A 26,087-nucleotide genomic window follows, 5' to 3' on the forward strand; every position below is an offset into this window, starting at 1 on the left:
ATAGACTGTTTATGTTAATTCTTAAAGGTAACCCAGTTCCACTGCAAACTAGCTAGATGACCTTGGGAAGAGTTTTTAACCCCTGTGGGATTAACTATAAAATAGCCATAATGATTCCATTCACTCTATTGAGGCTTCTTTCAGCATGAAAATCTATGCTTATATAGCACTTGATATAAGCAAAAGGAGTTTCCCCTGGAATTATTCTTCAAGCCACATTCTGTGCATGAAAACGTTGAAAGAGCTAACCCTAAGAAGCATATACCAGTTGCTTATGTTAATGATAGGTAAAATTGAACATTTTCTAATTTAAATATAGTAAATGTCAATTTTCCCTAACTTTTCATAAGATGTTTTGACTTTGCTTAAATGCAGATAATCTTAGAACTGAACATATTCAACTTCCCTCTTCATCTGAACAAAATTTGGCAAATATTAATTGAGAGCCAACTAAATGCCTGACACTATGCTAGCTGCTGTGCCCTCAAAGAAGAAAATAGAAGGTCCCTGCTCTCTGAGACTTCAGTGAAGGTGGGGAAGCTAAGGAGGATACACACTTGTGCATCGTGGTCAGATCGGGGCTGCCATGGAGGTGTGGTGTGTGTAAGAACAAAGCAGGAGTCATGAGCACGCGGAGGGTGGGTTGGTCGGGGGAAGCAGGCAGGGGTGTGATGAAAGGCATCATGGATGAAGTAACAAGTTCAGTCAGGGTAACAAGGCAGGGGTAGGGTAGGCTGGGCAGGAATAGCACGGCCTTTCTGGCAGTTTTGGCATATCCAAAACATGGGGCTGAGAACCAGCAGCTCATGCTCTGGAACCTGCAGTTCTGTGATGCAGTAAAAACCACTGCTTCCAAGGGTGTCATGGATTAAGGGTGATTCCAGAAGGGATGAAGGAGCTAGAAATGAGTTTTACTGTAACTGGGGGATGTCCAGTATTTTAAAATTTATCGGGAAAGATAACAAAGGAATCCAACATATATTGGAGTGATAGAATCCCAGAAAAGTAAATATGATGAATCACAGATAAAGTAGAGACATCTCCTCTGAGAGAGAGGGCTGATAAAAATAGTAAATAATCATAAGTAACATTTTTTGAGTGACTGCTAAATGCCAGAATCTTCAAGCTTTACACACATTGACTCAGTTCTGCATACCACAACCCTGTGAGGCAGATTCTATTATTGTCTCAGAGAGGGCCTCTAGTAAGGCCTTCTCCTCCCACCTATTTCCCTTTTCTGCTCTTATCACCATCTAATACCCTCTGTATTTTACTTATTATTTTTTATTTGCCTCCCTCTTTCTGATAGAGTGGATACTCCTTAAAGGCAGGAATTTTGTTGTTTGCTTTGCTTACTGCTATATCCCCAGAACTTACAACACATAGTAGGAATCAATAGATGTTGGTGAATGAATGAATTATAGAAATAGAGGTACACGGTACACAGTGGTTAATAGCTTGCCCCAAATCAAACAACCAGACAGTGGTGGGGCCTGGGAGCAATGGTGTGAGAGGCTGGGAGATCTTGAGCTCACAGACAGGCATAATGAAATTGAGGCTGGGGAGGCTGGAGCATCAGCCTGGTTAACAAGAGGCTTAAAAACTCATCGATTCACTTATTTTATTCACCCAACTCTTCAATACTATTTACTGAGCACCTATGATGCACCAGACATGCTCCAGGCACTGGGGAAACAATGGTGGACAAGACAGAAGGTGTCTGCACTCTGTTGGGAGGGGAGACACCAACAGAAAAGGAAACAAGCAAATACACAGAGTAACTTCAGAGGCTGATAAATTCTGTGATGATAATACAGCAGGGTAAGGTGATGGAGCGTAACTGGAGATAGAGGAATATCTTCACTAGATAGGTCTTCGGAGAGGACTTCTTTGACGAAGTCACATATGAGCAGCATCCTGCAGCATGTATGTTTCTTTTTTCTGCGGAGAGGGTTTTATTCCAAGATTTTCAAAAAATCTTTTATTTTTTATTTTAAGATTCTCAAAAACCTTCTAAGACCTACTGATCTAGCCCTGCCCGTTGTCTTATAGATTAGGAAACAGTCCTGGAATGTAAGTGACTGGACTGAGTCCACACAGCTGGAATATAGCAGAGCTGGGGGTCTCACTCCAGGCTTTCTCTTTCCAAGCCCCTCACTCTTCTCCATTCCCTACTGACTTGGAGATGGGGGAAAGAAGACAGAAAGAGATTTAAGCGCTTGAGGGCAAAGCCGTCGTTTTAGTCCATTTTCACACTGCTACAAAGAACTGCCTGAGACTGGGTAATTTATAAAGGAAAGAAGTTTAATTGACTCACAGTTCTGCATGGTTGGGGAAGTCTCAGGAAACTTTCAATTATAGCGGAAGGTGAAGGAGAAGCAAGACACTTTCTTTACAAGGCAGCAGGAAAGAGAAGTGTCGAGAAAAGGGGGAAGAGCTCCTTATAAAACTGTCAGATCTCATGAGAACTTATTACCACAAGAACAGCGTGGGGGAAACTGCCCCCATGATTCAGTTCCCTCCCTCAGTCTCTCACTTGACATGTGGGGATTACGGGGATTACAATTCAAGATGAGATTTGGGTGGGGACACAAAGCCTAACCATATCAGTCATTTAAGAATCAGTTTGCCCCGTTTTGGCCCCAGGTGGGATAGATAAGCAGAGAGTGGGGTTGCAATGATTACGCTTCAACAAAGGATGCTCTCATTCACCCACAGGGCCCAGGCTCTGTCACCAGTGGAATTCTGTCTCCAAGCCGTCAGGCTGAACACAGGTTCCCTGTTGTTGGACACATGGTGGTGACCCAGTGGCGCTCTTGTGAGGATTTGCCTGCCTCTGCCTGAGCAGGTGGGTGGTTCCAGGCTTCCCGACTCCACTGATTTATTTCCTCAGGCCATCCTGGATCCTGGCTTCACCTCTGTTAGTGTGCTGAGGCCACACTTCTTGGGCCCTCCTCTGGTCCCATGCCATGTCATTAACCACAGCTGGTCTCCTCAAATTTGGTATGTGTCCCACGCTCTAGTTTGGGGCCAAATCCTTTAGACTCTAGATTCACGAACCTCATTCACCTTCTCTAAGCTAAAGCCTCCCTACCTTGGGCCTTTTCTATTTTCTGTACTCTCTATCCTGTCTTGGTGACCAGGCCCTCCAGTCTTGGCCCCACCCAACCACCCTGTCCACCTCCCACCGCCATCCATTGGCTGGTGCAATCTGCTGTTCAAGGCTTAAATTTATTCAGTGCCCAGCCCCTCCTTCTGCAAGGTAACCACATAGAAAGGTAGTCTAACACCCCTTATCTGCCCTGTGTGGGGAGCCTGTGGAAGCTGGTCTCAGGATCTGGCTGGGTAAACCATCTGTTTACCTCTGTGTGGGTTTTGACAGTCCTAGTCAGTTCTGTTTCTCTGAACCTTGTTTCTCCACTCTGCTTGCCAAGTCCCTTTCTCTTACTTTTTTCTCCCCCTCCCTCCTTCCCTCCCTCCCTCCCTCCCTCCTTCCTTCCTTCTTTCCTCCCTCCCTCCCTCCGTCCCTTTCTTCCTTCCTTCCTTCCTCCCTCCCTCCTTCCTTCCCTCCCTCCCTCCCTCTCTTCTTTCCTTCCTCCTTTCCTCTTTCCCTCTCATTCTCTTCCTCTCCCTCTCTTCTTCCTCTTTTTACTTTTGTCCCATGCTTTAAGCCTTCCTTGGCCCTTCCTGGCATTGGTTTTCCTGACAGCAACACTCAATAATTTTTAAAAAGCATCTGAGCCCTTTGTGCTGACTGATGCCACCTTTGTTGTGCAGATTTGTTTTAAGGGCAGATATCCAGGGAGGCTGAGCACTGAAATCCGTCCTGCAGAGCTTGCTGTAGCAGAGTAAAGAAGTTTGCTCGGTAGTTTCCCCGGTAGTTTCCCCAACAGCCTCCTCAAATCCATGGGTGATGTCTCAGACACCTTTTATTTAATAGGCAAGGAAATGAGCTCAGGATATTTGCCCCAGGTTGTAAATTAAATCAGCGCAAAGGTAGAAATGAACACAGAGCTCTCAGACTGGAAGCTGTCCAAACAGCTGCATGGAGCAGGGGCACAGCCCACTGTCTTTCAAAGCCTCAACCAGGGCTGTCGCATCTCGGACACTTGGCAGTTACTGGAAAGTCATGTTAGGCTTTCCTGTTGATTCTTTATCTTGTGGAGGAGTTGCACAGTCAATGCCTTGTTCAAGATTAATCATTTTCCCTGTTGCCTATAACTGAGGCTGTTTCTCACGTCCTGCCCCTGGTTTTGCCTGTCCCAAGGATTTCGTCTGAAGGGCGGGACATTCCCCCTGCCTCTTCGCACCACAGCCAGAGCCTGCCATTAGGACCAATGAAAGCAAAGTACCTCATCCACTCAGTGACTAAGAATTGCAGTATTTAAGAGGTAGCAGGAATGGGCTGAGAGTGGTGTTTGGTTTCTCCACCAGAAGGGCACACTTTCATCTAATTTGGGGTATCACTGAGCTGAAGACAAAGAGAAAGGGGAGAAAACCTAGCAGACCACCATGTGCTACGGGAAGTGTGCACGATGCATCGGACATTCTCTGGTGGGGCTCGCCCTCCTGTGCATTATAGCTAATATTTTGCTTTACTTTCCCAATGGGGAAACAAAGTATGCCTCCGAAAACCACCTCAGCCGCTTTGTGTGGTTCTTTTCTGGCATCGTAGGAGGGGGCCTGCTGGTAAGTCATTCAGGATTATTACTGAATTCTCTCCTGTTTCCTAGATGTTTTCATTATGTATTTTCATGGAAAGTTTTTTGTAATGTATATTTCCAAATCAAGGGACTTTTTTGTTGTTCATTCCTTTGAAAGCAGATTATACAAAAGGGAGGTAAGTACAGTATAGCCTAGTAATTTTATTAGATGTTGTTTTACAAAACCCTCTTTCAACTAAAAGTGAACTGCCTTTTTGCTAAACTCTATGGGTAGGAAACAGATATTCTCTCTTAAATCAGATTTGAGAGACTGTAGAGTTTCTGCTAGAGCGGGTAGTCATTTAACATTTGCTCTGGGGAGCCGGGAGGGGTTGGCTGGTTCTCTGCCTAAATCAACACTTTTGAATCCAAACTCTCTGCTGTTTCTTTTCATCCATCTGTGATAGGGAAAAATAATGCATTGTGAGTGCACTGCTATTTTAAAAGAACTCTAAGCTTTCTCCTTTATGTAAGGCTGGGGTGTGGCATCTTGGAAAAACCCTACAGTTAGCAGCAGGTCGGTGTCTGAAGCTAACAGTGGAATGTGTTGTTTTTTCCAAGATTTGTTTTTGATTGAAGTGAAAGGAAATTCCCTGCCAACCTGGGAGCTGAAAGCATTAGCTTCAACCACAGCATGGAAAGAATGTGAACAAACTTAAGTTTGCTACTTTAAAGTACTGGGATTAAAAATTTTAAAGAGAAATTTTATGAAACGGTACCATACATGATACATTTTCTTAATCAAGTAAAAGATACTAAAACGTTTAAACCTAATACACTGATTATGGCATGGCAAATCTGCCCTAAATTATCTATTTAATGAGATGTTATTTAATTTTATTTTATTTAATGAGATGGGGTTTCACCATGTTGCCCAGGCTGGTCTTGAACTCATGGGCCCAAGTGATCCTCCTACCTTGGCCTCCCAAAGTGCTGGGATTACAGGCATGAGCCACCATGCCCGTCTGCCTCCTATTTAAGCATTATTATCTTGTTAACATGATTATTTGTCTTAAACATAACATCACACTTAAGTTTCTTTCGATCTTGAACCTGAAGTATTTCATGCTTACTTTATCTTAAGAGCTTAATAATGTTAAGTTAAAACTATGCATTTGTATAATCAAGGAAGCAGTTCATATTTATTATATATAGCTTTCATGTCTCCCATTTACAAAAAAGTTTCAGTTATTCTATTAAAGATTTGTTGGTATCTTCTGCGTTTTACAAGGGGAAAAAATCAGATTTAAAAAAAAGGGTTTACTATTTCCAAAACAGAATTTGTATCTGGGACTGTATGACAAACTCTTGTGGAATAAACACATTTATAGTTTATTATTTTACTCCTCCCACGTTACACCCTCACCTAAAAAATGCTTTGACAGATTACTTGAAAACAAGCAGATACGACATTTAGATGTTTTTTTTCCTTCTTAGAGGCTTACATTCTTTGAGCTACTAATCAAAGTAGCTCAAACCTAATCAAAGCCAGTTAACATCATTAGAAATAAATATATTTTACCAAGAGATGCCTAACCCGACCCATATGAGCCTGGGCAAGTCAATGACTTGACTTTGTTTGTTTCCTAACCAGATGCTCCTGCCAGCATTTGTCTTCATTGGGCTGGAACAGGATGACTGCTGTGGCTGCTGTGGCCATGAAAACTGTGGCAAACGATGTGTGGTAGGTCCTCCTGCCTTGGTGATGAAAATGGCTCCTGAGATGTAGCTGTGGCACTCTGTGGCTCACTTCCTGTGTTTCTCCTTTTCCCTAGATGCTTTCTTCTGTACTGGCTGCTCTCATTGGAATTGCAGGATCTGGCTACTGTGTCATTGTGGCAGCCCTCGGCTTGGCAGAAGGACCACTATGTCTTGATTCCTTCGGCCAGTGGAACTACACCTTTGCCAGCACCGAGGGCCAGTACGTAATTATTCTCTACATGGCTACACATTTTTATCCACCACATATATATAGTGGCAGCTCCATCAAACCAGATAGGCATCCACTTATCCATCCATCCACCCACCTAGCCACTGTTTATTCTCACTGACTCAGGCATGGTTTAGGCAATAGGTATCCAAGGATGGATGCCCAGTCCCTGACCTAAACAAGTTCTAAATGCTTCTTCTCTTCTCTTTCTTTCTTTCTTTTTTTTTTTTTCCCCAGAGACAGGGTCTCGATCTGTCACCCAGGCCAGAATGCAGTGGCACAATCATAGCTTACTACTCCTGAGCTCAAGCAATATTCCTTCCTCAGCTTCCCAAATACAAAGTGCTTTTGAATAGAATCAGTAATTCCGTCCTCATAATAACCCTATGAAATGACTTCCTATTTTAAAGATGAGGAAACGAAATCCCAGAGAGATGAAGTAACTCATCCAAGGTCACGTTGCCAGAAAGTGGCGGTTAGCATTTGAACCCAGGCAGTCTAGATGTAGAGTTTGCGTTCACACAGTGCATCTCAATTACTTCATACATACCAGAACAATTGGCTGATTACGTGTAATACATTTTACTATTTTATAAGAAAGTATTATAGAATCCATATATAATAAGAATGGCAACTATATGAATTTAACTCAAACCCAGGGCAAATCATGCCCTTACCCCTATACACACATAGACTCATATAAAACATATGAACTATGTACAATGCTCCCTTTTTTAGTTACTAAGCTATATAAGTAAGGCCTATTCACAATTGTAATTTCAGGATAATTGGTGCTGTTCCGCCATTCTATGTTGATACTAATTTTTTCTATCAGTTATCAAGAACAGAAACAGCACAGCTGATAGAAACGGATGTATGTGGTGATGAATGAATGACATGTTTCTTTGAGCAGGAGTTGATTCTGAGTTTACCTTTTCCCTACTCAACTTTCTGAAGTGAATTTTGAAAGGTTTAGTTTTGAGATTCATGATTAAAAATAATATTAATAAAGAATTATATTATCAAGAGTGTTTGTCCCCATGAATTTAAAGGATGTAGTGAGGATATACGAATCTCATAAATTTAGCATAGTTATGAGATCGTGAATTTGAATTACCTGGGTTCAATCCCAGCTCTGCACTTACCTACAGGAAAAGGTAAACTGAGCTCTCTGCATCTCAGTTACTCCACTGGTAAAATAAAATCAATTGCGATTGTCATGAGAATTAATGAAATAATATGTAAAATGTTCCCCACAGAGGCTGCCACATCGTGAGCAACTGCCACTGTTAACTGTTAGTATTATCTACTACCTTACAATAAACATAATCCAATGGTAGCCTTTGAAGGAAAATTGATACTTACAGAAGTTTGAAATTTTGGTGTTCAAAACCGTGATCAATCATGACTCAGCTTTTATCAGAATATACTGGATGTACTAGTAGAAAATGGCTATTCACATACGTACAAACATACAAAACTATTGCACAAACATACTTCTAAGAAAAGTCATGACTGATGCAGCCATAAAGCAGGAAGCGGTGGTAGTATTGCTAAATGGTTTTTATAGCTATTTGACTGTTTGCCCCTCCCATTATCCACCGTGGATTCTACAAGAAATCTTCCTTCTGTTCTACGTCATTCTTCATTTAAAACTGTCCAAGGATTTCAATATGGGAAATAACTAACAGTCACAAGCCACAGGTTAGTTGCCCTGGAGCCAGGTAGAGCCAAAGAATTTTTTTTACATTGCGACCTGAAAGTACAGATTTTTGTTCTGCTGACATGCAGCAAGTCAGAGCCACAAAGACAGAACTTTTTTTGAAACGAACAACTATAATCTCTGATTGGCTCAATGAACTATTCTAAAGTTAGGTCTCAAATTCCAAGCCCCTTTGTTCTGTTGTGGCAGGAAGTCGTGATAAGAAAAGAATTATACCAGGCCTCTTTGTGGAATCAAGTCAAACCTTGATTTTCCCACATGATTGTATTATATTTCGTTAAGAATCCAAATACTCTGTAGCAAAGGCTGAAATTCTAGGAGAGCTATCAGAAGTAGAATTCATACTGGAAGAATATCCAGGTATTTATAAAATTGACTAAATCCTATAATCTATAGTCAGGTATCACCTCGGTATGGTTTGCTGATATTTCACCAAGTAACTTCATGTTGTTATTTATCATTCAACTGCTTTTAAAATGTGTTGAGGGGCTATTGTGTGTCAGATACTATGCTAGCGGCTGGATATACAATGATGAATAGGTCTGGCTCCTACCTTCATGGAGCTCAGCCTTATTGAATAGATATATAAGCAGGTGTTCTCCCTGGACTAGGTTGGGTGCCCTTCCTCTGTGGCTCTTCCATACTTTGTTTACTGATCAGCGTATCTGTTGCATTGAGATTACTTGTGACTTGTCTCTTCCTTTAGAAGCCATGCTCTTTCAGGACAGAGCCCGTGCCCTGTGCTCCATTATATCCCCAGCTCTGGCTCAGTGTCAGACTCACACTGCGTGCTCAATAATCTTTGTTGAATGAGCGAATGCAGTGTGCTACCTGCTATTATGGACCCTTGGGCACAGCATCATGAAAGTGACGAGGCATCAGCCGGACGTGGTGGTTCATGCCTATAATCCCAGCACTTTGGGAGGCTGAGGCAGGAGAATGGCTTGAACCTGGGGGGTAGAGGTTGCAATGAGCCAAGATCGCGTGATCGCACTCCAGCCTGGGCAACAGAGTGAGACTCTGTCTCAAAAAAAAGTAAAGAGCTATCAAATTAGTTAGGTTTAATCCCCCTGTGCTTCATGTTGCAAATTAATTTATTCCTTAAAAGCAAAAAATAGCTTTGTTCCAAAGGTCTCAATTGAAAAATTCTAGCATATTAAATCTCCAAACTTGCCAGAATTTGGATAATTTTCAAAAGTAACAAATTGAGATGTAATAAAATGATCTAAATTAATACTTTAAAGTTAAAAAAAACTAGCCTAAAGAGATTGTACTTTGTAAGTATTCACTCAATATTGAATACAAATACCCATCTTTATACCAATAACAACAATAAAATTAGAAAACAGTTTTAAAAAACACCTATAATTACGTTAGCACATGAATTATTTTCATTTTTCCACATTTGCTCATAGGTTACTTCCACACACATACATGAATTTTACCTAGCTTTAAACACAGCATAAATACAGTTCTGCGTTTTTATTTTTGTTTATAAGAATTCAGATGTCTGTTAGGGAATATAAACATCATTATAAGGTGAGAATTTCTGACCATGTCATCCTAGATTAGAGGTCAAAAATTATAAATTATAATTTTATGTTTATCATTATAGTAGGATCTGGGCTAAATTCCTCCATTTTATGGAATGACGTGCATTGGAAGAAACTTACACAGGATATTGAAAAATTCATTCTTTTTTTTCTGAATGAAAAACCACCAAACAAAAGTAGTTTATGAAGTATCCCCTAAGTATGGCCATGTGTCAGAAGTTTCTCTTTTTACCCACAGGTACCTTCTGGATACCTCCACATGGTCCCAGTGCACTGAACCCAAGCACATTGTGGAGTGGAATGTATCTCTGTTTTCTATCCTCTTGGCTCTTGGTGGAATTGAATTCATCTTGTGTCTTATTCAAGTAATAAATGGAGTGCTTGGAGGCATATGTGGCTTTTGCTGCTCTCGCCAACAGGTAAGAACCTGCATAAAAATGTCGTAGTCTGGCCCTGGTGTTAATATACCATTGTTTTCATCATAAAGGAAAAGGCAAAGCCAAACATGCTCGACCTACCAGCATTTATTCTGGTATCATCTTTGTAGCAACACAATTACAGCATTCACTTCAGCTGTCAGGAACAAGCTTCCTCGAGTCTCACAGTCACAGGATTGTCTTAGTGCTTTGCAGTTGGTTCTATGCACACAGGAACACGCTGCCCATAGACACAGCGCTCCCTTCAGGATCTAATTCACTGCCTCTGCTCTGGTTGCAGAGACAGAAAAAAAGCGATGTCTACTCTTTGTTTGCTGTCATATTCCCAACTAGTATACATAAGTAATAGCCAACCATTCCATGCATCAGGCACTATACTAAACCCATTTTTCAGATAAGACTATGACTCAAATATTAAGCAATAGGCTTAAGATCACCTACTCAGGAAATGACAGGCTTCAAACCTTGAGTCATTTTATGCAAAAGCTCCTACATTTAACCTTTATTCCACACTTGCTGTTCTCCTGGATTTTCTGCAATTCCTTCCTAATAAGGAGTCATAAAAATGCCTAAGCAGTAAGTATGGAGAATCACTAGCAGCCTTTGAACAGCAGCTCATGAAAACCCTTTCGTTGTGAAAGAAAACCAGGAAGCACTTGTTTCCTGATATGATTTAGGAGAAAAAAAATGCATTTGTTCGTAGCAGTGAAAGTTCTTGTTTCTATATCCTCCTAAAATATATATATTATTGAATTGATGTCAGTCCAGCTTTGATCCTATCTTTGAGAGGGTTATTTTATGTCTTATATTTTTCAAACCAATTACTCCTCTGGTGCCAGATCTGTTAATTTTCTTTTAAAAATAAGACAAAAACCTAATGAAAATTAAAAGTCCATTGCCACCATGAAGAACTTTGCTGAAAATAAAAGGAAACTTTCTGTAATTTTTTGGGAAAGTTAAAATGAAATCTAGTCTTCCTTATCAGGCAAGTATAGCAAGATTAATAATTTCTTTGGCAAATTTCCAAGAAAATAAGGGAGTAGGAAACCTTCAATATGGAGCTTTTTTCAAGCAATATGGTTGGGGAACGGCAGAGAAGTATCCTCTGGGGATTGCTGTAATGCAGCTTACCTTTAGCCTTGAATTTCATACAAGGCAGAGTTCAAACTAAGTGATTACTTGTACTAAATGCACTCACTTAGTACATTTTGGGGACAAGCATAAAGAGCCGATGACCAAAATGGCTGAAGTGATGTGGCAGGGAGTGATACTCTCCTCTGATCTGGGGTAGTAAATACACTGGGTTTCCCAGCTGAGTCGCTGTAGGGATGGCTTCTTCCCAGATACTACAGGGAAGATCTGTTACCTTTGTTTATAGGACAAAAGACACTTTCAAAGGGCAGAGCTTTTCATGTAGAAGAGTCAGGTCTATAACTCGGTAGCATTTAACTTGAAAGGTTACCCACATTGAGCTCATATCGGTGTGAAACTTCCATGGCATTATCTTTTAAATCCCTAAGATTAATACCCTACACAAATGCACTCAAAGCAATGCAGCATCAGTATCCTGCAGTTTCCATGGGCCCTTTCGGTGGCTTTTATTCATAGAGGACAAGGGATCCGGTTTTGTTTAGGACACATTTCGTGAGCATTGTCTAAGCCCTAAGTATGGTTGGCCTAAGTTTTGCTGAAGCTGAGGTCAGTCTGTTTATGTTTGCTTAAAATAGGAATTTAAAGGACTAAAATGTCATCATTATTTATCCTGATTATAACCTAATGGTATTTTATTTTCTTTACAGCAATATGACTGCTAAAAGAACCACCCCAGGACAGAGCCACAATCTTCCTCTATTTCATTGTAATTTATATATTTTACTTGTATTCATTTGTAAAACATTGTACTGGTGTAACATACTCCTCATATTCTACTTTTACAAAGGCCTGTAAAGACTGGCATCTTCACAGGATGTCAGTGTTTACATTTAGTAAACCTATGTTTTTTTTTTAAGGAATGAGGAAACAAACCACCCTCTGGGGGTAATTTACAGACTGAGTGAGAGTCCTCAGTATATCTGAGATAAACTCTATAATGTTTTGGATAAAAATAACATTCCAATCACTATTGTATATATGTGCATGTATTTTTTAAATTAAAGATGTCTAGTTGCTTTTTATGAGACCAAGAGGGAGAAAATCCGACAACCTGGAAAGATTTTTGTTTTCACTGCTTGTATGATGTTTCCCATTCATACACCTATAAATCTCTAACAAGAGGCCCTTTGAATTGCCTTGTGTTCTCTGAGAAACAAATATTTACTTAGAGCGGAAGGACTGATTGAGAATGTTCCAATCCAAATGAATGCATCAAAACTTATAATGCTGCTAGTTGTTGTGAGTACTATGAGATTCAAATTTTTCCAACATATGGAAAGCCTTTTGTCCTCCAAGGACGAGCACTAGGGATCACGTGTTTAAAAAAAGAAAGGCTGAGATGACTGGGCCAGAAGAAAGATGGGAAACTGAATAAAGCAGTTGATCAGCGTCATAGGAACGGGGGAGGAGTGAGGGCAGGAGGACTACGAGGAAATACCTTCAAAACTAACTTGTTTACAACAAAATAAAGTATTCACTACCATTTTGTTGTTTACTTTCATTGTCCTTAAAGTTCTCTTTTTTTCTTCCCCCTTTTTTGTTCCCAGTTTGCAGGTTATGTGGCCCCTGTTGCTAACGGCTTCCTGTCTTTTGGTTTCTTTATCCTACTCTCTCTCCCTCATCCTCTTTCTCCTCTTCTTTCTCCTGTCTGTAAATTGCCATTGCTGTACCTGTGGGATCATCACCTCAGTTAGGCACTTGTCCTTTCTACTAGGTGCTGCAGGTATCAGCCTCCCTGGAAGGGTAACAGGCATTTTTCTCCTTACTTACAGGGTTAGGCTCTTTCAAGTGACAGGATTCCCAGACTTATTGGGAATTTTCTATAGAAATGTTCTGTTTTTGGTGTTCATTGGTCTGGACAACAGACAAGCAAAATTTACAAAGAAGCATAATCAGTTGTTAGAAAGCAGAGCTCCTCCTGTGGGCAAGCTGCCCTGCAGTGGGCGGCCCCTGATTGAAGATTTCAGCCTATTGTGTACCACAGTCCCTCTGGCAGGCTGGTGAAGCCTACAGACATCTTCGAAGAATAATGTTCATAAATACATAAAATGCATAGAATTATGAAGAAAACCAATACACTAGGATATTTTATGAAAAATTTTTAAAAATGTATAGTGTAGTTGTCTTGACAGCCAGCTCTGTCACTTCAACACCTGGGGACAGACAGCGATAACGTGTGTTCTAACAGCCTTCTAAAGAGTGGGTCTAAGAACTATTGTACTTTTTTTTTTTTTTTTTTCTGAGCAGATTTAGCCAATATGCTAAGCACTTTTATTATTTATTTATTTTTATTTTATTTTCTTTAAGATCTGGGATACATGTGCAGAACGTGCAGGTTTGTTACGTAGGTATACATGTGCCATGGTGGTTTGCTCCACCCATCAACCCATCATCAACCACATGCATTAAGTATTTGCCCTCTCTCCCCTTGTCCCCCAACCTCCCTGAGTATCGTACTTTTGAAATACAATTTCAATTAAAATGATATTTCGAGATACCTGCAGCAAATTTAATGTGATATAAAAACATATGCAAATTTTTTATTGTAGATCAAAGTATGATCAGTATTACTGATGCTACTTTGGTTTGTTGCATAGTCATAATTAAAGGAAATATTAAATTTTTGTTATAAGTTAGTAAAAAATGACACTTCTTTCCCATCTAACACCCCACTCCCCCAGATATTTAATTGGGGTCTTTTGGGAGTTCTTGGACACCAGATTAAAAACTCCTGCAACACAGGATCCAAGAACAAAGGCATGACAATCAGTCATAAGCATCATTTTTTCCTAAATCTATCCTCAAAGGAAATGGCAATAATAATTATCAACCATTATCATATTAACAGCAACCATTTCTTGAGTCCCTTCAGTATGTCACTTATTGCAATGAGTTTTACACATAATATTCCACTGAAATCTCTCAACAGCCCTAGAAGGTATTACTTGTCTCTATTTTGTAGACTGAAAGCTCAGTGAGGTTAAGTAATCTGTCCAAGGCCACATCTTTAGCAAATGAAAAAACTGTAGCAAAAAAACCCAAAAAACCAAAAAACCGAAAAAACCGATTTGAGTCTAAGTAGGTGTAACATGAACTCTGTGTTTTCCCTGCTCCTCTCCTCTGCCTCATCTACCTTCTCTGCCACCAGGGCCCAGGGGCTAGAGTCTTATCCTACACTGGCACTCAGATACTCCACCCGCCTAATGGGGACTTTGGCCCCTGAGAGCCTCAGTCATCCCTATCCTAGAGCCCAAGTTTGAGTGACTCAGCATTTCCCCTTGTTTGTGAATCCTTTAATAGTAGACATTGTCATCAAGTTACCTTATACCCTCGTTAAGTTCTGTTTATAGCCTACGCTCCTGGTTTGTAATATTCTAGGCCTTTCAATTTGGCTGGAAACTCCCTCAGGGGCTGTACCAAAACAGCTCATTCTTACCTGGCAACATTAAAACAATAAAAATTACTGTAGAATCTGAATCACTTGAGTAGTACACATGGCCTCTGAGTGTCAATTTACCATAGTTACCAAATTTAGAAATATATTCCTACATGAAGGAAACCTCATGTATTGAAATCTCAGACAATTGATAGAATGTTACCTTTACCACAGTTTGAGTTTCTTGTGTGTGTGTGAGTTCTTTTTTATTGTTTTCTCTGACACTTACCCATGGTGAGAACAGGTATGGGATTTGATGCAACTTTTCAGAAAAGCCATTGGGTGATACGTGTCCACAATATATAAAGCCAGCACATCCTTTAGCCAAGTATTTTTACTTGTAGAAATTTATTTTAAGAGAATCATCAAGGATGTTCACAGTAGTTCAGCTTCCAGGAATAATCATGGAGTATTATTTGTAACACCAGGAAAAAAACGACAAGAGCCTAAATCTCTGATAACAAGGAATTGGTTTGATAAATGTAGTCGGTGACTGTTAAATCAGGTAAATGTATGAACCGCACAACATTACATGAAAGAGAAAGTTTCAAAAATATAGAAAAGAAGGGTTCTATATCTCTCTCTACTAGGTATATGTATATTATAAATACCATTTAAATATATTACTGAAAAGGAATTTCAATCAGATTCGATGTGATTTTTGTCTTGATTCATTTCGCTTATCTATACTTTCTGAAATTTCTACCATAAGCACATATTACTTTTAGAAATAAAACAAAAATGAGATGAGAAAAAAGATGCAGTCCTAAAATAATTCAGGGAACAGTGCACACAGTCTTTAAGGGAAACTCCCCAGGTATGTGAGAAAACCATTGTTCTTGTGCTTGGACAGAGGAGTCATCCTGCCGTAAATGCGGGGGAATAATTATGCCTGCAATTAGGTGAAGGGATGGGCCAGGTGAGGCTGGCAGTAACCACAGGCTAAAAATATAATGGGGAGCCCATAATTTCTGTTGTGTGTTTGGGAAATGTTAAGTGCACAGTTTCTACTTAGTCTAGCCACTAAGTAAGATTTTTACAAATATCAACCATGTATCTGTTTTCTGTATTTTAAAAATGAAAGTAATGACATACCTTTACTTTGAGCATTTTTATCAGGGCTTTGTGTACCGCAGCTTGGATTTTCCTTATTTTAATTTTCTCGGCTCTCTGCAACCTCCGCCCCCTGGGTTCAAGCGATTCTCCTATCTCAGTCTCCAGAGTAGCTGGCATTACAGGCGCACGCCACCATGCCCAGCTAATTTTTGTATTTTTACTAGAGACAGGGTTTAATCATGTTGGCCAGGTTAGGGGTCTCGAACTCCTGACATCATGATCCTCCCGCCTTGGCCTCCCAAAGTGCCGGGATTACAGGCATGAGCCACCCTCCCTGGCCGTCCTTCTCTTAACATTAAATATTTTGTGTATCAAGGCCAGGCGCTGTGGCTCAGGCCTGTAATCCCAGCACTTTGGGAGGCCGAGGCGGGTGGATCACCTGAGGTCAGGAGTTCGAGACCAGCCTGGCCAACACGGCAAAATCCCATCTCTACTAAAAATACAAAAATTAGCCAGGCGTGGTGGTGCATGCCTATAATCTCAGCTACTGGGAAGGCTGAGACAGGAGAATCGCTTGTACCCAGGAGGCCGAGGTTGCAGTGAGCTAAGATGGCACCACTGCACTCCAGCCTGGGTAACAGAGTCAGAATCCATCTTAAATAAATAAATAGAATCAAAACAATCTCTCCTCCCTCCCTGCCCCCCAATTTTGAGGACACAATAATTCTGCATGTAATCTCAGCTAATGTAGCTAACTCCTTGAGACAGAGACAGTAGATATCTCATGAACATGTCACACACAGATTTTCGTATAGGAGCAATAATACAGTTCCCCAAGAGATGCCATTTCGAGTACCTGTGTTCAGTAGTTGCAGCCTGCAACTAGAAAGCTCTGTGTCAAGCATTCCACCAGTGACTAATTCTCACCACACTCCTCTTTGTTACATGTGTACAGATATCCTTGATTCGTGTGCAAGACTAAGGGACAATTGAAATGGCCACTCCTGTCTCAGATGATAGATGATATCCATATAATAAACTGTCATATATTCAATACATGAAACAGCATGAATGAATCCCACAAATATTAAGAACCCAAATCATCTACTCCCTCCTCCCCCAAGACTCACACAACTTGGGCATGGAGAACTGAAACCATAAACTGCTCCACAGCTTACTGTTGACATCCTCATGGTTCTATTATTCCATACTCTTGTTGAGCACAGTTTTACTATTCCAGGAGACTCTTTCCTAAGCAAATAACTTTATTATTTATTATTGGAACTCTCTGAAAGATCCACCATCTCCTCAATAGAAAACATCAGCAGTTTATATCTCAAGAGCCTTTGAACCCCCTACCTCAAAGTCCTTGCCTTGCTGTTTCCACCAGTCTTAAGAAATTGTATCACAATCTTTACTGAAGGGTTCTTGTTTTTGGTTTATTTTCTTTTCTTTTTTTTTTTTTTTAACACCATGACCAAATGGTATTTATTTCAGGTATGAAAGTCTGGTTCAACATTTGAAAATTGATTAATGTAATCCATCACACCAACAGGCTATAGAGGAAAAATCACATGATTATATCACTAGTTGTAGGAAAAGTATTTGAAAAAATTTAACACTCATTAATGATAAAAACTTCCAGCAAGCTGGAAATAGAGGAGAACTTCCTCAACTTGATGAAGAACATCTACAAAAAGCAGCTAACATAATACTTCAAGATGAGGAACTAGAAACTTTCCCACTAAGATTGTGTACAAAGCCAAGTTATCTCCTCTCACCATTCCTTTTCTTTTTCTTTTAGTTTTTCATTTTTTTATTTTTAATTTTTTTGTTATACTTTAAGTTCTGGGATACATGTGGGGTACATGTTCTGGGAACAAAGGGGGTGTGGTAAGAATTAGTAGCAAGTGGAATGTTTGACACACAGAGCCTTCTAGTTGTAGGCTACAACTAGTGAACATAGATATCTTGAAAAGTCACCTCTTAGGAAACTAGTGTTGTTTCTATACAAAAACCTACGTGTGATTCCTTTGAATTCATTGACATGAAAAATAAATACATAAAAATAAAATACAAAACTTCTGTGTGAAATGTTGCAGTGGAGTAGAATTATATCCGTTATTCTACTGATGGACATTGAGTTGTTTTCAGTTTTGGGATCTTAGGAAATATGTTGCTGTGGTCATTTTTGTACGTCTTTTGGTGCATTTGGTGCATATGAGAACTCACTGATTTTTGTTTGTTTGTTTGTTTTTTGTCAAGGAATCAAACTGCTAGTGGAGCTTCTTTTGTTTTGCATTACTTAGCATCCCAGGGTTCCCAGAATTTTCCTCTAGCCTAGCACTCTCAAGGTTTGGCTCATCTCTTCCTGTCTGGGGGACTTCCAGTCACTCACTGATTCAGTATTTATGGATTGCTCATTGTATGTCATGCACTGCACAAGGTGCTGAGGACACAGCTGTGAACAAGATTTTCCGGCTCTGTGAGAGCAGAAACCTTGACTATGTTGCTCACTATTGCATTGCCAACTTCTAGAATAGTGCCTGGCATATAGTAGGTGCTCAGTAATCCGGGGTCAGCAAACTACGGCTCAAAGGACAAATCTGGTCTGTTGCCTGCTTTGTCAATAGAATTTTTTGGGAACACAGAAACACTGATTTATTTACATGTTGTGTATGGTTGCTTTTCCCCTATAATGGCAGAGTTGAGCAGTTGACAGAGATTATACGTCACACAAAGTCTAAAATATTTATTCTGTGGTCATTTGTGGAAAAAGTTTGTTTCCAATGTAGCTGGCTATTTGCCTAGATAAAAATGGATACTTCTATTATAATGGAAAAGGAGATAAATGAGTATTTTTTGTTAATTTTATACTTATGATAGAAGTTTTCAAATATATAGCTTTTAAAACAAAGAAGTAAAGAGGGGAGAAACTGAGCCTGATTTACCCACCACCCAGCTAGAACATATGGGTTTCCTAGGGCTGCCAAAACAAAGTCTGACTAACTGGTAGGTAGCTTAGAAAAACAGAAATATATTGTCTCATGTTTCTGGAGGCCAGAAGTCTGAAATCAAGGTGTCAGCAGGCTCATGCTCTCTCTGAAGGCACTGGGAAAGGATCTGTTACAGATCTCTCTCCTAGCTTTGGGAAATGTCAGACATTCCTTGGCTTGTAGATGGTCATCTTCTCCCTGTCTCCTCACATTGTCCTCCCTCTCCCCATGTCTGCCTCTCTGTCCAAATTTCCTCCTTTTTATAAGGACACCAGTCATGTTGGAATAAGGCTCACTCTAATGCCTTCATTTTAACTTGATTACCTCTGTAAAGCCTGTATTTCCAAAAAAGGTCACATTCTAAAGTGTAAGGACTTCAACATGTCTTTTTTAAGAAGACAAAACTCAACTCATAACAGAAAAAGGGATAGCAGTCTCTGAGACCTCAGCAGCATCTTCTGAACTAAACATGTCTTATGAGATGCCTTGAAAAAGTCTGGGAAATAATATATACCAAATAAATCTTCCAAAAGATTCACTACACACATGGACATTCCACTAGCTCTGAAAAATCTTGTTGTAAAAACCTATTTAACTCAAAACTTCTGAATTATTTAACTGTGAGACCGTAGGGCTACAGCTTTGGAAAGAGAATGAATAGCAGATGTAACAAAAAGCGCAGAGCTGGAAACATAGTAAACTCTCATTAAATGACAATAGATACGTGGAATTTGGAAGAGTACTTCAATGACAACCAAAAGCTTAGGATGAGAGAAGAAAATTTATCACATTATAAGCTGCGGCCTGTTCAATGGATGGGAACATGGATATGCTTTGTCCGTGTCTTCTGCACTCAAACAGGTCTGCAGGGCTTCTACCTTGTTGTTCTTGCTTCAATTCTCTAGGAAAATACTATATGTCCTTTAAACAAATCAGCTCCCTGGGTTTGTAAGGCGAGTCCTGATTTCCGATGTCACAACTTTGGAGGAAAAAAGTCCTATTGTAGTTGACTTGTAAGAGTCTTCTCTAAATAGGAGAGACAACAGAATTTCAGAGATAGAAGTACCACTCAGTATTTCTTAATCCCAATAATGCTTATCATAGGGTACGCTTGTATGTAACTGTGGGCAATAGTATATGTCACCTACAATCCCCTGCAGAGGTTGAAAAGAGACTTCCATGTACATTTGCCTATGCATCCTTTTATGCATGGGAGTAGAGGTATGGGGGGCAAGGACATGCTGTGGATGAGGGGCACACAAAGCTTAAGGTTGGAAAAAGACAGAAATGAAATGACATATTAGTAAACAGTTTCTGCAAAGGCAAGCTAGGTGATTCAGTCTTCAGTGTCCCTGGCCAGAGCATCGAGGTGCCCTGTAAGTCAGGCAACCTGAAAGCAATCAGGTGTTTTTTTTGTTTTGTTTTGTTTTTTTTTTGCCCAAAGAAGCATCACACTGGAGGCCATTGTGAGTCTTCTTTTGCAGAATGAGAGACATATCCATGTCCACATTTTCAGGGCTCCTTATGCATGTGAGGGCATCAGGGTTTCATGGTTGTAGAGCCATGCCAGGTGGGAGGACTGGGCTCAGGCACAGAGAAAAAGAATGAGGAGGGCGGCAGAGGCTCCCTGGGTCCTCCTTAAGCACCACCCTTTCCATGGCTCCTCATCTTCCACTCTCCCATTGGCAACACTCAGAAACAGCTTTGAAGGTAAAGCAAACTAAACAGTTCCCATAGACCAGAAGTAGGTGTTTTTTTTTTTCCCCATTTGGCTTTGTGAATATTAATTTTTTTCTTTGGAAATTATTCTCTCTTTAATGTCACAGAGAATTAACTGACAACTGTGTTCTTAATGTCACAGGGAATTAAATGACAACTGTGAAGAAAGAAAGTAGCTTTAAGTAGCTGAGCAACCATATGATTTGAACAACTGAAGAAACAGGGTGCTGGGCTTCACTCAAGAACCTTTTGTTTGGGTCATGGTTGCTGATCTTGGACAAGTCACTTTTTCTCTCTGAGCCTCAGTTTCCTAATCTGTAAAATAGAGATGATAATATTACATCTACCTGCCTACCAACATTGGGATGGTTCAATTAGATCTCATATGAAAATTCATCATAAACTATAAAGTTATGCATCAGATATGATTATTATTTTGGTCATAAAAGACTTAGAATTGTAGTTTCTATTATTGTCTACAATTGTCTCCTTAGTTCTTGCCCCATTTTCCTCTTCCTCACACAAATCAAGAACTTTGGAATTCTTCTTCCCAGCTTTATTGAAGTATAACTGAATAAATAAAAATGTTATATATTCAAGACGTAGAAGGTGATAATTTGATATACATATACATTGTGAATTGATTACCACAGTTAAGTTAATTAACACATCCATCACTCCACATAGTTACCATTTCTCTCTGTGTGTGTGTGTGTGTGTGTGTAGTGAGAATACTTACAATCTACCCTCTTAGCAAATTTCAAGTATACAGTACAGTATTATAAACTATACGCACCATGCTGTACATTAGATCCTCAGAACTTATTTATCTTATATCAGAAAGTCTGTATCTTTTACCTATATCTCCTGATTTTCCCCGCCATCAGGTCCCTGACAACCACCATTCTATCCTCTGCTTCTATAAGTTCAACTTTTTAAGATTTTACATATGAGTGAGATCCTGCAGTAATATTTTCTTTCTGTGTCTGGCTTATTTCACTTAGCACAATGTCCTCCAAGTTCACCCATGTTGTTGAAAGTTGAATTTACTTATTTTTTATGACTTAAAATATTTCATATGTATTTTCTTCATCTATTAATCTGTCAATGGACACTTAATACTGAAGTTAACATGGAAGTATAGATATCTCATCAAGGTACTGATTTCATTTCCTTTGAATGTATTAAACCCAGAACTGAGATAGCTAGATTATATATTAGTTCTAGTTTTAATTTTTTGAGGAAGCTTCATACTGTTTTCCATAATGGCTGTATTAACTTGCAGTCCCACCGACAGTGTGCAAGGGTTCCCTTTTCTCCACACCCTTGACAATGTTTGTTATCTCTTGTCTTTTTGATAATAGCCATCCTAACAGGTGTGAGGTGACATGGCATTATGGTTTTCATTTGCATTTTCCTGATGATTAGTGATGCTGGGCACCTTTTCATAAACCTGTTGGCCACTTGTATGTCTTCTTTGGAAAATGTCTATTTGGGTTTGTTCATTTGTTTGTTGCTATTAAGTTTCCTACATATTGTGGACATTAACCACTTATTAAATATATGATTTACAAATATTTTCTCCCATTTCATAGATTGCCTTCTCATTTTGTCAATTGTTTCCTTTACTGTGCAGAAGCGTTTTAGTCTGATGCAATCCCAGCAAGTCATTTTATGGGTGTCAATACTGATTTTAAAGTTTATATGGAGAGGCAAAAGATGCACAGTAGCCGACACAATGTTGCAGGAGAAGAGCAGCATTAGAGCTCTGACACTGTCTGACTTCAAGACTTACTATAAAAGCTACAGTCATCAAGACAATATGGTATTGGTGAAAGAATAGAACAATAGATCAATGAAACAGAATAGAGCCCAGAAATTGACCCACATAAATATAGTCAACTAATCTTTGACAAAGGAGCAAAGTCAATACAATAGAGAAAAGACAGTTGTTTTTCAATAAATGATGTTGAAACATCTGAACGTCACATGCCAGAAAAAAGAATCCAGACACAGAACTTACACTCTTTACAAAAATTAACTCAAAATGGATCATTGACCTAAATGTGAAAAGTAAAATTATAAAACTCCCAGAAGATAACATTGTAGAAAGCATAGATGACCTATGGAGATGACTTTTTAAAATATAACACCCAAGGCACAATCTATAAAAGAAATAATTGACAAGTTGGACTTCACTAAAATTAAAATCTTCTGCTCTATGAAAGACACTATCAAAAGGAATCAGAAGACAAACAACAGATTGGAGGAGAATATTTGCAGAATACATATTTGTTAAAGAACTGTTATGCAAAAAACACAAAGAACTCTCAAAACTCAGCATAAGAAAACAAACAACCTGATGAAAAAAGGGGTGAAAGACCTGACCAGACACATCATCAAAAAATATATACAGAAGACAAACAAGCATATTAAAAGATGCTCAACATCATAAATCATTAGAGATTTCAAATTAAAACAAGATACCATTATAATCCCATTAGAATGGTCAAGGTCCTTAACATTGACAACACCAAATACAGGTGAGGATGTGGAGTAAGAAGAGCTCTCATCCATTGCTGATGGGAATGCAGTTTTGGAAAACAGTTTGACAGTTTTTTACAAAACTAAATATACTCTTACCCTACAATCCAATAATTACACTCCTTGGTATTTACCCAAATAAGTAGAAATCTTATGTTCACACAAAAACCTATGCAAGACTGTTTATAGCACCTTTATTTATAGTTGCCAAAACTTGGAAGTAACCAAAATGTCCTTCAATAGGTGAATGAATAAACAAACTGTGGTACATCTGGACTTCTGGACCATGGGATATTATCTAGCTCTAAAAATAAACGATCTATAAAGTGATGAAAAGACATGGAGGGACCTTAAATGTATATTATGAAGTGAAAGAAGCCAGTTTGAAAATACTACATATGGTATGATTCCAACTATAAATGCCATGGAAAAGGCAACGCGATAGAGACAGTAACTAGATCAGTGGTTGCCAAGTGTTAGTGAGGAGGGAGGGAGGAATACGTGGAGCATAGAGGATTTTTAAGAGAGTGAAACTACCCTGTATGACATTATAATGGTGGATATATGTCATTTTTCATTTGTCCAAGTCCATAGAATAAACAACAGCAAGTGAACTCTAATGTAATTTATGGACTTTTAGTGATAATGATGTGTCAGTGGAAGTTCATCAGTTGCAACAAATTTACTGCTCTGATGCAGGATGTTGGAAGTGGCGGAGATTTTGTGTGTATGGAGGTGGCTGTGGGCTTGAGGGTGGGGAAAGGAGGTATATGTGAACTGACCCCTCTTTACTTTCAGTTCAATGTTGCTGTGGACTTAAAAGTGACCTTAAAACTAAATAGCTTTTTGTCTGACATCTTAGCGAGGTTAAAGTGGTTACTGCTACCCCCTGGGCATCGCGATGCTGCCCAAGGATGACAAGAAGAAGAAAGACACTGGAAAGTCAGCCAAGAAAGACAGAGACCCGGTGAACAAATCTGGTGGCAAGGCCAGAAAGAAGAAGTGGTCCAAAGGCAAAGTTGGGGACAAGCTCGCTTGACAAAGCTAGTCTCGCTTGACAAAGCTACATATGACAAACTCAGTAGGGAAGTCCCAGCTGTAAGCTTATAATCCCAGCTGAGGTCTCTGAGAGACTGAAGAGTAACAGTTGTCTGTCCAGGGCAACCTTTCAGGAGCTGTTTGGTAAAAGACTTATCAAACCGGTTTCAAGGCACAGAGCTCAAATAATTCACACCAGAAACACCCAGTGTGGAGGTGTTCCAGCTTCTGGTGAAGATGCAGGAGCAGGTCCAACCAATTGTATATTTGGAAAAATAAAACCTTATAAAATAAAATAAAATAAAATAAGGTCTGTATTAAAAATATCGCCCAATAGCTTTCAAAATTCCCAAAGCCTAGGCCAAACCTGAAATCAATTAAATCAGGATATATGAGGTGTGACCTAGACATCAGTAAGTTTTTGACAGAACCCATGAATCACAAAGTACTGTCAAGGCTGAGAACTACTGCCCTAGAGAATGCTACTCAATTAGAGTCAGGTTAGACTCACCACTTGGAGCTCACTTAGAGTTAGATTAGAATTGCCAATTAGAATTATCCAGGCACTTTAAAAAAATATATAGATGAGCAAGCCCCACTCGCTGAAATTCTAATTCATTTGATCTGGGGCAATGCCTGGGTATTAGTATTTTTAAAAGCTCTTCAGATAATTCTAGTATACAGCCATGATTGAGAAACACTGACCTCAAGAATGGTAAATTCCTAGAACATATGCTTCCAGCTCTCAGTTCTACACCCATGGTAAACATCGCTACTCATTCCCAGAACTGTTTGCCAATGAGCCTAGGCTTTGAAATCCATCTCTCCTCAGACTGTCAAGCAGGATCAATAATTGATCTGAGTTGCCAGTGGAATCCCCTTTGGCATCTCTGTATTATACATGTATTCCATCCCCAGACCAGAGATAGCTTTGTTGGACCTGACCAGCTTGATTCCTTCCTCCATCTCCATGACTTGAAAGATCCGACATTTTCATAGGAAAGCTCTCCAAGGCTGTGACCCTTCGACAGCCTTGTTCAGGCTTTAGGACAATGCTGTACTTTCACACTGTGCCTACAATCTTCATATCTCAAGGACTTTCCGCAAACATTAACTCATTTGTTTGAAAATGTCTGGTGTTGTGAGGACTAATGAGATAATGTTTCTGAAACACTCTGTGTTCCCAAGATGAGAGACAGCATGTTATTCATGTAAAAGTCACATTGAGAGGTCTCTGAAAACTCTCGCCCAACTTGGCTGCCTTTTTTGTTTTGCTGTGAAAATCCTTTAAGGCCAATGGACAGGCCACACCACCATTCTTTAGAGAAGGTGGAATGACATGGGAAGGCGGGTGGTGAGAACAGCCTGGTAGAACTCCAGCCTCTATCATTTTTTAGTTTTGTGATCTTAAGCAAGTTTCATAGCATCCTTCAGCTTCTCTTCCCTCATACGTCCATCAGGAATGATAATGTCTGGCTCAGATAACGTAAGTGAGAATGCTGGCATGGTGTAGACATTCAGTGTCAGTTATTCTAAGGAGCTGGGAACTGCCTTAGGCTGATTTTAAAGGGCCCATAGGCAATACATTCTCAGTTAAGCAAAAGAAAATGTAGAGGACAGTGCTGTTTAAGAAATCTGGAAAAGAGCCTTCCTTTGACTAACATGAGATTCAGAAGAATTTATGTCTTCAAAACACTTTCCACGTGGATCGATAGTTAAGAACAAGATCTGTGCTCACTCTGAGAGGCCGAGGCGGGCGGATCACGAGGTCAGGAGATTGAGACCATCCTGGCTAACACG

General features: G+C 39.7%; 1 protein-coding gene across 2 annotated transcripts; it reads left to right on the forward strand.

Moving 5' to 3' along the window:
• Positions 1–3,657: 3,657 nt before the first annotated feature.
• Positions 3,658–12,985, forward strand: TM4SF1 (transmembrane 4 L six family member 1). Of its 2 annotated transcripts, none has more exons than XM_009201528.4 (5): positions 3,658–4,689; positions 6,298–6,387; positions 6,479–6,624; positions 10,148–10,348; positions 12,146–12,985. In XM_009201528.4, exons 1-5 carry the CDS (start codon positions 4,513–4,515, stop codon positions 12,291–12,293), a joined length of 762 nt encoding a protein of 253 aa, XP_009199792.1. In that variant the 5' UTR covers positions 3,658–4,512; the 3' UTR covers positions 12,294–12,985. The 2 variants fall into 2 exon arrangements, with proteins under 2 accessions (XP_009199792.1, XP_003895018.1); XM_003894969.5 differs by having other exon boundaries at positions 3,967–4,689; positions 10,148–10,328; positions 12,146–12,981.
• The last annotated feature ends 13,102 nt before the right edge of the window (positions 12,986–26,087 follow it).

The sequence above is a fragment of the Papio anubis genome, chromosome 2 (genome assembly GCF_008728515.1).
Source record: "Papio anubis isolate 15944 chromosome 2, Panubis1.0, whole genome shotgun sequence".
Lineage (NCBI taxonomy): Eukaryota > Metazoa > Chordata > Mammalia > Primates > Cercopithecidae > Papio > Papio anubis.